This window comes from Ovis aries, chromosome 3 (assembly GCF_016772045.2).
Source record: "Ovis aries strain OAR_USU_Benz2616 breed Rambouillet chromosome 3, ARS-UI_Ramb_v3.0, whole genome shotgun sequence".
NCBI classification, from domain to species: domain Eukaryota; kingdom Metazoa; phylum Chordata; class Mammalia; order Artiodactyla; family Bovidae; genus Ovis; species Ovis aries.
The window spans coordinates 179,506,672-179,521,212 of NC_056056.1; the positions used below are offsets into that span (position 1 = coordinate 179,506,672).

General features: G+C 45.7%; 1 protein-coding gene across 49 annotated transcripts in view; it reads right to left on the reverse strand.

The window, feature by feature from the left end:
- Positions 1 to 4,783: 4,783 nt before the first annotated feature.
- RBFOX2 (RNA binding fox-1 homolog 2) overlaps positions 4,784 to 14,541 on the reverse strand; it is a 293,081-nt gene continuing 283,323 nt past the window's right edge. For 41 of the 49 annotated variants that reach the window (XM_060414138.1, XM_027967718.2, XM_060414139.1 and 38 more), the window contains 3 exons: positions 12,796 to 12,884; positions 12,275 to 12,347; positions 4,784 to 10,383 (listed from right to left, as the gene is read on the reverse strand). In XM_060414138.1, coding sequence (XP_060270121.1) covers positions 10,329 to 10,383; positions 12,275 to 12,347; positions 12,796 to 12,884 — 217 coding nt within the window. In that variant the 3' untranslated portion in view covers positions 4,784 to 10,328. Of the gene's footprint in view, positions 10,384 to 11,472; positions 12,348 to 12,792; positions 12,885 to 14,541 lie in introns of those variants that run through there. The other 8 variants (XM_060414135.1, XM_060414133.1, XM_060414134.1 and 5 more) reach the window with 4 other exon arrangements.

The window sequence follows — 14,541 nt, forward strand, 5'->3', positions numbered from 1 at the left end:
CAGTTGTGTAGCAATATGAAAAAAACTTGCCTTATAATATTACTACATTTAAAAAATAAGACAGACAGGGACTTCCCTGGCAGTCTGGTGGTTAGGACTTGGAACTTTCACTGCTGGGGCCCAGATTTGATCCCTGGCCAGGGAACCAAAATCCCACAAGACATGCAGCATGGCAAAATAAAATAAAAAGACACAAAATGACAAGTATGTAATAAAAGTCATGAGGAAAGGAATATGCATTGGAAAAACAGGTAAATGAATAAAATCAAGAGATGTTGTGCTCTTAGGAGTGGATCTTTAATTATATTGAAAATATATTTAAAGTGATTTCTGAGCAACAAAATGTGCAACAGAAGAGGCTTTAAACAAGGATATCTATGCAACCCTGCCTGTGTTGGAGAGGAAAAATAATTTGCCCTCTACCTTTCAGCATTCTAGAGTGAAATCCCTGTAATAAAAGACAGGTTAACCAGAAAGAAACAGACAGAAGTTAAGGAGGGGTAGGCTTCTGGGAAGCTGGAATCCTAGGTTCTTAGGCTAATCCCATTACTATTTGGTTTATAATCTAGGGGGGTCACCTTGCCCTTGGGACCAGCTTTTTCCTCTGTGATGGGGAAGGTGGCATTCACTGATGGTGCAAGTGTGGTAGATCAGCACTTAATCTTCTGTGTTGGGGCTGCAGAAAGCATCACGGGCCAGCTGCAACATTCTTTCTCAAACAGCCTGGATGCAGTATCCCAGCTCTCCTCGTGAAAGTGGTCCAGATACCCTCACCAACAGTGGCAGGGGAGATCATGTCTCTTTGCCATCTATGTGCAGATGAGCTCTACGATGTAGGCTGGAAAGGGGCTGAACTCCTAAGTGTATGGAGATGTCCAAAAGAAAATGCTAACTTAGCCTTTTTAAAAAATTGAAGTATAGCCAATGTATCAATCTTAAGGGAGATCAACCCTGAATACTCACTGGAAAGACTGATGCTGAAGCTGAAGCTCCAGTATTTTGATCATCTGATGTGAACAGACAACTCATTGGAAAAGTCCCTGATGCTGGGAAAGATTGAGGGCAGGAGAAGAGGGTGTCAGAGGATGAGATGGCTGGATGGCATCACCGAGGCAATGAACATGAATTTGGGCAAACTCTGGGAGACAGTGAGGGACAGGGAGGCCTGGCGTGCTGCAGTCCATGGGGTCACAAAGAGTCGGACATAACTGGGCGGCTGAACAACAACATAGCCAATGGATAACAGAATGTAAGTTGCACAAATACAATACAGTGATTCACAATTTTTAAAGATTCTATTCCATTTATAGTTAATATAACATATTGGCTACATTCCCTGTATTGTACAATATTCCACGTATGTTATTTATTTTATACATAGTAGTTTGTTCTCCTTAATCCTCTCGCTGTTTCTTGCCCCTTCCCCTTCCCTCTTTCCTCATTCATTTGTTCATTCAACAGATTTTAATTAAATGAGGCCTGTGACTGGACATGGAATAATAGACTGGTTCCAAATCAGGAAAGGAGTACGTCAAGGCTGTATATTGTCACCCTGCTTATTTAACTTATACACAAAGTACATCATACAAAATGCTGGGCTGGATGAAGCACCAACTGGAATCAAGATTGCCAGGAGAAATATCAATAACCTCAGATATGCAGATGACACCACCCTTAGGGCAGAAAGTGAAGAAGAACTAAAGAGCCTCTTGATAAAAGTGAAAGAGGAGAGTGAAAAAGTTGGTTTAAAACTCAACATTCAAAAAACCAAGATCATGACATCCGGTCCCATCACTTCATAGCAAATAGATGGGGAAACAATGGAAACAGTAACAGACTTTATTTTCTTGGGCTCCAAAATCACTGCAGATGGTGACTGCAGCCACAAAATTAAAAGATGCTTGCTCCTTGGAAGAAAAGCTATGACCAACTTAGATGGCATGCTAAAAAGCAAAGACATTACTTTGCCAACAAAGGTCCGTCTAGGCAAAGCTATGGTTTTTCCAGTAGTCATGTATGGATGTGAGAGTTGGACTATAAAGAAAGCTTTATAGTACTGAAGAATTGCTTTTAAACTGTGGTGTTAGAGAAGACTCTTGAGAGTCCCTTGGACTGCAAGGAGATCCAACCAGTCCATCTTAAAGGAACTCAGTCCTGGATATTCATTGGAAGGACTGTTGCCGAAGCTGAAACTCCAATACTTTGGCCACCTGATGCAAAGAAATGACTCATTGGAAAAGACCTCGATGTTAGGAAAGATTGAAGGCAGAAGGAGAAGGGGATGACAGAGGATGAGATGGTTGGATGGCATCACCAACACGATGGCCATCAGTTTTGGTAAGCTCTGGGAGTTGGTGATGGACAGGGAAGCTTTGTGTGCTGCAGTCCACAGGGCCACAAAGAGACACAACTGAGAGGCTGAACAGAACTGAACTGTAGAAGGGGCCAAGGATTTAAGGAAATGTTCCCAAATGTTGGAATCACCTGGCAAGGCTTTAAGAAATAGTGGCGAGTGGGTGGGTCTTACTTCCAGTGATAGGGATTTCACTGATCTGTGACATCACTCGGCGTGGGAAGTTTTCAAAGATCTGCAAGTAATTCTGTCGAGTTTGGGAACTGCTGCATTAAGGCATGAGGTCCTTTTTTTTTCGGACTCTACGGCAGGCTCAGTAGGGGTACATACCCCAGATAAGGTTTTAACAGAAGTAAGTGGTAGGAACAAGGGGAGGCCAAGGGGGATGGGGTGCTGTGGGAGCCCCTCAAGGGACATCTTCTCCTGGGATGGGTGGGCTCTGGGGGGAAGGGAGGGAGTACCTGAGGGTGAGAAGCTGGTGCTTCGCCATTCTGTTTTCACCACATGGAATCCTGGGCCTGGGCCTTTGCCAATCAGCACACTGAGCACTCTCTGCCCATTACCTACATGCATTTCCAGCCAGAGGGGCCATTCATTAAGTTATTTGATGCAGACGTGTTAATTGAGTACCTCTGTGCTGGGCATCAGACCAGATCCTGCTGTGAACTAGGCAGACAAGGACAGGGAGAGCATTACCTCACCCAGCCCTGTAACCTCTGGGCAAGCATGTGAACCTTCAGGGAGACGGCAGCGACGCTCCACAAGCGAACACACTACTTCCTTCTCCTTTATGTCCTAGTTACCGTCCCATGGACACCTTGTGTGCCAGAGGCAGAATGCCAGTCTTTGACTATGCCCGCAAAGACGCTCCCAGCAACGGCAACACAGGCAGATCAGCCATGGTTCCTGATCACCCCTGGGGACACCAGGGACACCTGGGATGGAAGGAAAGTTTGTCAGAGACCAGACTTTCGGTGTGGACAAGTGGGGCTGGAGACCAAGACGACCTACATATTCATGTGAATTTCAACTGACTTTGGGACATATTCAGACCACATTTTCCAAATTGTATAAAACCACACAGTATATTTATGACTAAAATGAGAAAAAAATCCTTTAAAATCAACTACGCTCTGCAGCTGGTCTATATCCTTCCTTGCCCTGCCCCCACCCCATCTCTCATCACAGCCCGCAGCACTGCTGAGATCTGATCTACTTTCCTGGTACCCCGAGGAAAAGTCAGCAATTTGACAGAAGCCGTTACTGAGAGACAGTTATCCCTTTTATCTCAGCGGAATTTAGAACCGTGAAAAATTGGACACAGTTGAAACGTTCCAACACTAGGAGTCAAGACTTGTTAAATACAAACCATTCGTCCACTGGAGAGACCACAGCGTAGTGATCAAGAGGATGTTCACGAGAGCCATTAACTGGATTCACATGGAAAATGTTTATCAAGTACGGCGGACAAGGCAGGGTGAACACTGTATACGCACTTTCTCACTTAGACTCTAACCAGGGGAAACACACCTTTCAAACCTGGGAGCAGAGAAAACAAAACCTTGCAAGGAAGCTGAGCAAGGTCACATTGCAGCTATGGTGGTGGCTGCTTAGTTGCTAAGTTGTGTCCGACTCTTGTGACCCCGTGGACTATAGTCCACCAGGCTCCTCTATCCATGGGATTTCCCAGACAAGAATACTCGAGTGGGCTGCCATTTCCTTCTCCAGCGGATCTTCCTGACCCAGGGATCGAATCTGCATCTCCTGCATTGCAGGCCGATTCTATACCACTGAAGGGAAGCAAGGAAGCTATGGTTATTTAGAGGTCGTCTCGTTCCTTTTTCCCTTTGATGTGATCTCTATGGTTTGAATTATTTTATGAATTGGAAATAGATAATACATCAAAAATACTTTTCTAAAAAGAGAGGACCAACTCAGGGTCTGCTGGTCTTAACTCAGCTTCCTCCAGCAGTTGAACAGGCTCACCCTCACGAGTGTTGGAGGTCACAGCGGGATGAGCATGAGCGTGTCTTCTTGGGAGGCCACGCCCATAATGCTCGCCTTGGCTGAAAACCACGAGCCCACGAGGCTGAGTCTTTCGGGTTTCTGGATCGAATTCTAAGGAAGGGTGGCTCGGGAGTTTGCATGGCAGCCAGGGAGCCAGGGGAGAGGCAGCAGTTTCTGAAGCAGGTGAGGGCGGCAGCGGGGACACGTGGAGAGGATGGGAGAGAACAAGGGAAGGGGAAATTTCTGAGGGAGAGACAGGAAGGCAGCTCCCGAGGGGCTGGAGAGCAGGCCTCTCATTCAGGGAGCTCTGCATTTGCCGCCTTCCTTTCTCCATCTTAGAATTCGGATCCAACCTTTACCTTGGGAGCCTCAGGGGGAGGCAACAGCGGGATTGCTGAGGATCAACACACGCAGGCAGGAGAATGGTGTTTCTCTCTTTTATTTAAAAACAGTGCTTCATTACCATTTGCGAAGGCAGAGGCAGTGCTCTTCCTTCGCTTAGAGTTTATAAAAGCCAGCAACATGATCAATAATTTATACACATGGATAGTAATACAAAAAAAAAATAAGGAATCAAAGCTAAAGATCTAACTACTCCGACCTTCACAATTCCAGCTACTTGATAATAATAGGAGTAACCCAATGAATACTGTATGGTCTAAAAGCTACTATACAATATGATTCTTAACGAGAGGGAAGGGATTAGAGACTGTCACAAAGCCCTGGGTGCTTCTCTGGAGTTGGCAGGGAAACAGGACCCTGGGCAAGCAGCTCGGGTGTCCTAGGAAGTGATTCCGGAGGGTGGGAAGGGGAGGGAGAAAAGGCGAGGCGGTGGATTATGCGAGCATCCCACTGGAGGCCCCCGTGCCCTGCAGGTACCTGTTTTGCCATGGCAACAGGAGGGGGCCTAAGAAACTGCAAGTAAGGATGGTTCCGTCCCTGCCATGGGGAGCGGGGAGAAGAGGGGAGGTTTGCTGGCGATTTTAGCCTTGCAGAGATTTGGACTGAAAAGCTCAGAGACTCAGGTGGGTCAGCCTGTCAGGGACAAGCCAACCCGCCCTGCTCTCTCAGCACTCTGCAGCCCTAGCTTAGTGTATCAGCCCCAGGTTTGCTCCAGCTGTTCACAAGCAGGATTATAACACAAGGAGAAAACAATTAATATCCCATAGGGGGGAAAAGAAGGATCAATTCATCACTCGATATATAATACAGCCAAAATGAGCTGCCAAAACTTTGCACACACACACACAAAATACTGTGAACAGAAAAATACAAAAAAAAAAAAATGAAGAAGCTGGGGGCCTGGCAGGGTATTGATGCTGCTTAAAGCACTCATCGGTCCCCAGAAAAACCAAACCAAAAAACATTTTTTAAAAAATTCAAAAACATATGTACCCCCTGGGAATCTGGCATTGGTAACAGGGGCGGGGAGCGGGGGTGTGGGGTTGGGGGGAGAAAAGAGAATTGCTGTTCCCTTTTGCTGGCGGGTGTGAGCTGAGCCCTCACCACACCGGCTGGTGTGTGAGTCACTGCCAGGCGGGGCCCCTCCAGCTGGCAGTCCCCTTCAAGGCCAGGTCTGAGTGGTGGCCGATGAGCAGTTCTCTCCGTTACCAAGCCCTGCCAACCAGCACTACCATGGCTGAAGGATCGACCGTTTTCCTGAGTAAGCTGTAACTGGCTACAGTTCTGGTAACGTGGAGAACTCAGCTGCTGCGGCCGCAGGCCCATGGGCTCTGCGCGAGCACTCCCCTGGCCCCCTCGGCTCCTCCTTCCTAGTGCACTGGAGTTGGGAATTGGAGAGTCTGCTGTGGCCTGGTCTGGAAGCCTTAAAGATGGGGGCCAGGGACTCGATGGCAGCCGCTGGACCAGAGGGCACCCCCCGGCTGAGGACACCCAGAGTCTACTTGGAAAGGGCCCTGCTCCTCACTCCAGCTCCTGATGGCTACTGCCTGGTTGATCAGTCAGGCGAGGATGAAGGAAGAACACAGGAGAGGGGAAAGGGAGGGAAGAGGCTTTCAGACAGTAACATTTCCAAAAAAATAGTGTTTTATGCAACAGAGCATCAGGCTTCACCGGTGGATACTATAAACGGTCAAACATTTTCAAGAGCATGACAAAAGAAAAACACACAAGCTTACGTTGGATGTTCACCTTGCCCACTATATATTTTTTTTCCTATCTCAAAACAGTGCAAACAGTAACTTATGCTTTTAAAACACCACTATCCCTTCCCCACCCACCAAAGTCCCTTTCCTCCTATCTTCTGGGGGAAACAAGTCTGTGATTTTGCACATGTTACTGTGCTATAGGGGGTTGCAAGCAGCAGAGAAGCGGTGGGCTTGGTGGAAGGGGGCGGTCCCCAGGGCTTCCCCTTCCCCTCCCTACGGCTCTGTCCTATCCTTGCTGGGCTCATCCTCCTGCCAGAGCGAAGGGGGCTGCCCAGCCCTTCACAGATAGACCTGGAGGGTGCTCCTGCCCCGAGTTCACACCTCCCTTCTATCTGGAAGCTATGTGACTAGTTAGAACGTGGCGGTGACTCAAACTTCTCTGCCAGAACTCTAGAAAAGTAGAACCTAAACTAAGAGCAGTTCAGCCCCTGAGGAGTCACTTGCAGGAAAAGCTGCTATCATTGACGTCTACTGAATAGAGCCCCACTAGCTCCCCTGAAACTAAGAGCTGAGCCCCAGTTCCCTTCTTTTTCAAGGAAAGATAATATTGGCTCAAGTCCACTGTGGCTGCTGGAGGAGGATGGTGCCGGTAGGTTTTGTAAAACCTGAGAGCCTTAAAAATGACGAATCACAACAGCTGATCAGGGTCAGTGGGAGCTGAATTATGTAATATAATGGATTCTGGAGAAGCTCTGAGGACAGCTCTCTGGGCTGAAAGACGGATATTCAGATAAAGGTGTTCACTAGAGGATTCCTGGAAGGAGCCTGGCTTCTAAGAGTAAGAAGCATGGTATAGAAGTCTACATGGTGACCTACAGTAAAGCTGTTGAAGTCATTCACGTGACTCAGCATGGGTAAGCTTTCTAGATTTATCCACCAGCATCCTCTAACAAACTCACGAGATGCCAACTCTTCTGACTTTGTTTCTGAGTCCACTGGGAATGAGAGTCAGGAAGAAACAAGCACTGATGGTTCGAGGAACCTGCCTCTGATGAAGTTGCCTGTGTGGAGTCTCAAAGTTCAGAAGCTGATGGGGTAGACTGATGCCAGTAAACTGAGGTGCTTCAAGAGCCCCAATCAGTGCTGACACTGAAAACCAAAGGCCCTTTAATAACCCTTTACTAACTATTTAGTCTTTCTTAGTAAAGGGAGCTGAAGGAAGCAGTATTAACACCACCCCTGGAAGTACAGCAGAGGCCCGCTGGGAAACACAGAGCTTGCCTACCGAGTCCTCAGCCAGAGCCAGCTGAACTGAAATGTACGAAAGCTCAGGCCTCCGCCTCTTTTAAAAAGGGCTGTGGAAGCTGCCTTCCCTGCCTTTCCCATCACCATTCCCTCTTTCTGGAAAAAAGAAAAGAAAATCCTTGAACTCACTGCCCTGTTCTCTTCTGCCATGGATACGACTATTTAGCATTTGGCCTTGTCTCCACTGAAGCAGTGGCTCACCATTTGTAAGAATGGCCCCTGTGTGAACAGGACAGAACATTTCTCTCAGATTCTTTAGTCAGTAAAAGCTCTCCCTCAAAACAAAAGCGAAAGAAAGAAAAATCCTCTCTGCCCCCAGTCCTTCAGACTGTGAAAGCCCCACATCCCATTCCCCTACCCCAAACTGAAATATTTATATACACACAAGAAAAATTGTCTTAACAGCAACAAACCAAACTTTGGCTTGGGGAGGAGAACCCTTAGAAAATGGCCAATGGACCGGGCAGTCTGGCGCACTCTAACCGTGCGTTCCTCCCCAGAGTCAGTAAGATTGCATCGAGGCCTCTAGCTTCCTTGATGTCTCCCCTGATTTCAGGGAAGCCTCTCTCCCGGTTATTAGGAGAGAAAGGATTCTGAAGGGGGAGAAGGTATGTATTATACATGACAGGTCAGCCCCCCCACCCCCACCCCAAGACAGATCCCTCTGCTTACAAAGAATGCTTGATGCTGTCATACGTCAGTCATTTTAATTCAGGGACAAGAATCAGGATCAGGCAAGAACATGTGTGGAGGCAGGAGTGAAAAAAAAAATTAAAACAACAACAACAACAACAAAACAACGAACCAAAACAAGCCCATAACAAACCAGAAGCTCCATGTCTCTGAATTGCTCCCTTTAGCAGCTATCCCACGGGTGAAAGGTCACCCTAGTACCAATGTGAATAGACCAGGGAGCCAAATGGACCGTGCTTTTCCATTTGCTAATGCCTTCATTTTGGAAATACTGCAGGACCCTTGCCTTTAACAGCTAATAGCTAGAAGAGAAGCCTAGCCCCCCTGCCCTGATAAAAGACAGAAAATTGAAGCTGGGTAGTGTAGCAGGGACTCACTGTGTGGCCACATGAGTGGCTCTTTCTGGCGACATGTGAAGTCCTGGCCATTTGAGACTCTCCTTCCTGTACGGGAGGGAGGGGAGCAGCCTCAGGGGCTTCAGTTTCACGTCCTGTAGTGTTCACCAATACCAAGTGGTCCAGGTGCTCAGCTGGCTGTCTTTGGAGGATAATGAGAAGCTGGGTGAAATGGCCATGAGGGCTCCAGGCTGTGGGCAGAGACGTGACTCGCACAGGCTCTGGAAGATGAGAAGTCCTATGGCTTTGCAGCTCGTACAAAGTGCCTTTGCCTGCCCTTACACGCCCTGTTCACCAGACTTCAGGGACAGCTGACCTAGGGCTCGGTGCTTTATCTTTTGCCAACAGAGCCTATATTACATGTTTTATACTCTGAGCTGACTTTCTGATGCAAGAGAAAGACTAGGGATATCAGGGCACCTTGTCAGATAGCATCTAACATCCTTTTTCTTGCCCTCATCCTCTTCACTGCCACTCGACAATTTGGACTTCCAGCCTGCAAGCCGTGCCCAGATCTCTGGGGAAATCTGGCCACTGGCTATTTATTCTTCTATCCCTGGGTCCTAAATTCTTGAATCTTGAGGACATGGGAGCAGGGTGTTAGTAAACAGAGAGATGAGCTAAGCGGCGGTTCAAAGAAAGGGAAGAAGCCCAGCAGGAACGCTAGGGTTTACAGGAAAGAAAAGAATGGTCTTTCGCAGACTCCAGAGTTCATTCTGAGACCGGATGCCTAATGAGGTGTTTATTATCCACAGTCTGAGCGCATGTTTGGAAATATTAATACTATAATTCCAAAAACCATGCCAACTATCTCAGGCTGTGCATGTTAAGATGATTATAAAAAGAATGGAGAAGACAGGAGGGAAGAGGAGAGGAAAGCGTCTTTGTGATTCTCCTGCTTTGCAAGCACACATTCCTATCATCCATTAGCATGTGGATTCCAGCCACAGCCAATCAGAATGGCCTGCCAAAGACCAGAAACTCAGAAGACTAGAAGGAGATCCTGTTGCAGAGAGGTCTCTTCTACTTCTGCTTGTCCCCCAGCCAGTCAGCACCAGATTCACTTTGGTAATCCTGTCTGCTGATTTCTGATCAGGTGCATGTATCAGCTCCTAATCTCTCTCCTTCCTCATTAACTGCCTCTTCCATGACTGATAGAATAAGCTAAGCACGGAGATACAGACATGGAAATGCATTTTTTTTTTTTTTACCACAGTTAAAAAAAAAAAAGAAAAAAAAAAGAAAAAAATGCACAATCTTTGGAACAAAAGAATTAAAGGCAGAAATTTAAAGGAAAAATACATATTCAAAGAACATAGTGAGGTATAAAAAAGTATTCTCTCTTTTTTTGTGTTTTTTTTTTGTTTGTTTGTTTTTCCTCTTCATCTTGCTATAGAGTTCCTCTACTAGTAAATATTGCAATAGCCAGGCCTCATGAACTGGGGGGCTGTCCCACTTGCAGGGGTCTCACGTCACTTCAGTAGGGGGCAAATCGGCTGTAGCCACCTCGGTATAAACTCGCCTGCAGTAATTAAAGACACAAAAATTATTAAAAGGTTGATGAGAGAAGCATTATGAAAGAAGACATATGTCCTGAGAAGGTTTTTGGAAAAACAGCTTCCTTAGAAGCGTCAATGCAACTGGTTAGTGTCTAGTGCATGAGGTCAGGAAACTAACTTCTATCTCTAAAATGCTCAAATCGGGACCCAAATATTTATTGCCAACCTGATATTCTCAAGGGGAGGGGATCATAACAATTCATTTCATTATTTACACGAATTAGCACAGAAGAGAAATTGTGCCCAGTTTAAAACCAGGTCTGTAAATAGGTGGATTTTGAAAAGCATGTTATCTTGTTTACCTTGATTATTTCAACATAATCGTGGCCTAAAGCAGATTTGCTGACTTTACCTACCTACCCTTTACCTGACAATGGAGAACATGGGACTTCTGATCACTATCACTGTCATATCCCATGCTTGAGATGGTGCTGGATTTAAACCTGAGTTAATCTTTCAATGAATAAAGCCTATTGCCTCAGTAATTTATAAAAACAACAACCAGGTTGTTTCTTGACGTATGGATTTTTATCTGTATATGTATATGTATATGTATATGTGTGTGTGTGTATATATATATATATATATATATATATATATATATATATATAGCAATGGCACCCCACTCCAGTACTCTTGCCTGGAAAATCCCATGGACAGAGGAGCCTGGAAGGCTGCAGTCCGTGGGGTCGCTGAGGGTCGGACACGACTGAGCGACTTCACTTTCACTTTTCACTTTCATGCATTGGAGAAGGAAATGGCAACCTACTCCAGGGTTCTTGCCTGGAGAATCCCAGGGACAGGGGAGCCTGGTGGGCTGCCGTCTATGGGGTTGCATAGAGTCAGACACGACTGAAGTGACTTAGCAGCAGCAGTAGCAGCATGTATATATAGCTGGGGTTTTAGCTGGACTTTATTCCTTTAATCATTATCAAATGATTTATCCTTTTCAATCAAAAGTTCCTTAGGACCATATCACTCCTTGGGTCATTCTTTTAGTATAGGATTTATAATATTTGGGCACTAAATAAAACCTTAGGAATTCCCATCCCTTTCTTTATATTTTATGTTCCTATCTCAATTCTGACACCTCCCCCACCCCAACCCAGACCTATTACTTCCTCCTACAGATCCTCATCACTAGACTCAGTGTGGAAAATGGCAAGCTCTCGAACACCCTTTATGTCTTAACTGGGACCCATCACCTGCGTCCCTCTCAGACATGGCCACCTGTGTTCCCAAGCCCTTGCCTGGTGGCACTGAAGATGGCAAGAGAAACTCTGGCATGAGGTAGCATCTCTATGGACCGGCCACTGCTGAACCCAGTAAGTCCTGGTCACTGGACCTGGAGGTGTCCTGGGGGATTATTCTAGATGAGCTCTATGGACGCTTTGTATACTTCTAAGAAAATATTGTATTTTGCCACAAATGTTACTAATAAAATATCTTTGGAAGGCAATTGCTTGGTGATTTCTAGTACTATCTACTGGAAGGCTTAAGAATAGGGACATCTTTTGGCATCTGCATTTGAAAACAGGTGAAGTTTTCTGAAAACTTAACTGTGAAAACTAGAGAGTCCTATGTCCCCAGGTGTTAGTAAAACTCTCCTCAGGCATGCATCTAACATCTGCGGCAACATAAAACAGCAGACTCCATTCTGCTGTCTTTACCCAGGCCGGGGGCTCACATGAGCACACAAAGGAGCCACGTGAAATTTACAGGTAGTCCTACTGGATTTAATACTTGGGCAATGGAAACAGGGCTGAATTTATTACCTCCCTACATCTTTTATAATCTGTAGGTAAAAGTCAGAAGTAAAATGTTTAAAGAATAAAAAAAGGCACATCTACTTACCACAGCGCCAACTCCATAGCTAGCGGCAGGGGCAAGGGCATGGTAGGGGTCGGCTGTGTACACCCTGCCATAACTGGAAAAAGAAATCCAATCAGAGATAAAGAGAAGGGAAAGACAGTAATCAAACAAAAAATGCAAAAACTTAAAAGTGTGTTTCACTGTCTAGGGATTTGTGAGTAACTTAGTCTTGGAATGCTATTAGGAAACTAGCAGAATGGAAAAAAAATCTGTCTGCTCCTAAAGGCAGTAACTGAAAAATCTCTGAAGTACATCTATAAAACGGGAAAGAAGGGCATTGGTGATGAGGAAGCGGGAAACCGGGGTCAGAGCCAGAAGGTCCCAAGAAAGACGGAAGGAAGGGTCTGAGCTGGTGGGTTTCTGGTGGGGCAGGGTCTGGGGAGAAGGCCTGCAGAAAACCCAGCTCAGCAGCAGCCCCGGGGCCCAAGTGCCCTTCTGGAAAGGGTGCAGGAAGGGAAGGGGGTGGCATAAGGCGGCGGGGCTCGCCCTCCCTCAGCACCTACCCGTCGCTGTAAGCGGCTGCAGCAGCGGCAGCGGCGGTGGCTGCGGTCGCAGTGGCAGGCTGTGCGTATCTGTAGGCTGCGTACCCACCCTACAGGAGAGAAGAGAACTCACTTTACAGACACCTCTCCCCCTGGGGGACAGGTGAACACACACCCGCCCACACGCAGACAGACGGGACGCAGAGACAGACATGGACACAGACACACGTGGGGAGAGTGTTTCAAACTGCATCAGTCTGCATGTTGCTCCTCAGTGCAAAATTAAGCTCCACCCAAGACAGGGATCTGATTTGCAATTTGTAGTAGTAACATAAGTAAACTACACTGGGGTACCTGTTCTCAAATTTAAGAAGTGAAAATATGATTTAAAATACTTTCTAAAAATTAAAATATGGTTGATGTACAATGTGGTGTTAGTTTCAGGTATATATCTAAGTATCTATTCTTTTTAGGATTATAGGTTATTAGAAGATATTAAGTAGAGTTCTCTGTGCTATACACTAGGACCTTGTTGGTTATCTATTTTTATATATAATAGTGTGTATGTTTTAATCCCAAGCTCCTAATTTATCCCTCTTCCCCTCAAATGAAGATATATGATTTTGGATCTATCTTTGTTGGAACCTTCAGCAAGGAAAATATTTACAGCAAGTTGGGAGAACTTTATCTGACAGGAAATGGAAACTTAAGAATTAAAACATTTAAGTTTATATGTGCTATCTTCAGATTCTCTGACATGTACTCAAACTGATCTACTGCTACAAGACAGCAGTTTATAGAGAAAGGGCCCATACAAGTGCTCTGCTCCATGTGGCCTAGCATATTTGCCAAGAGGCTAGGACAATCAAATGACATTTAGAAGGAAGAACCAGTGTAAACCAGGGGCTGGCAAACCTCCATACGTGGGCCAGTGTGGTCTGCCACCTGTTTCTGTAGCTGTAACACAGAACGTATGGCCAATGAAGATGAAAGGCTTTACCACTTGGCCCCCTACAGAAAAAGTATGCCAACTTCAGTCTATATTTCAGACTCAGGCACATCAGATTACAAACAGCTGGGGGCTCCTTGGGCCAGGTTCAAACAGATCAGGAAGCCCTTCCCACCTCCCCCGAGCATTTAACCGCATTTGCTTTTCTTCCCTAGAAGGTTTTGGGATCCTTATGTCCCAATCTCACAGCAGGCTCTGGAGCTTTTTTTCCACGGGTTCAAATATCCTCTTAGTCCCAAAGAGCTTCCAGCTCCCCTGTCCTGCTATTTTACCTCCGTTTAGATGAATCAAATACTCAAAAGGTTTTTACTGCCAGGGGGAAGCATGTGTATTTCTTCATAAAGTATTCCAAAGATAATCACAACAACAAATGGCACATGAGACAGGCTACTGGAAAAAGTGGAAAGCCCTATTTTCCTTCTTTTTCTTTACCTTTTTAGAATTCATCTATTTTGCCTAAACCTAATTCAGTTGTGTACTTATATTATTGTCTTAGCTCCATCAGATATAGCAAAATACAACCATGTCCATTTGGAGGGCTTCTCAGCAGTGAGCCACAGCCCATTTCATTTCCATAGATTAGTATGTCTGTTTCTCATGGACATCTGAAGCTTTCTGCCCTGTGCTTTCTACTTTCGATCTCTTCAAATGTTCAATTTTTGCTAAGTCTACAAAAAAAAATTTGAATTTTTCTGTATTGTTTCTTAGGATTGAAAACAAGCATTTTCTAATGGGACCTCTGGTCTTCTTAACCATCT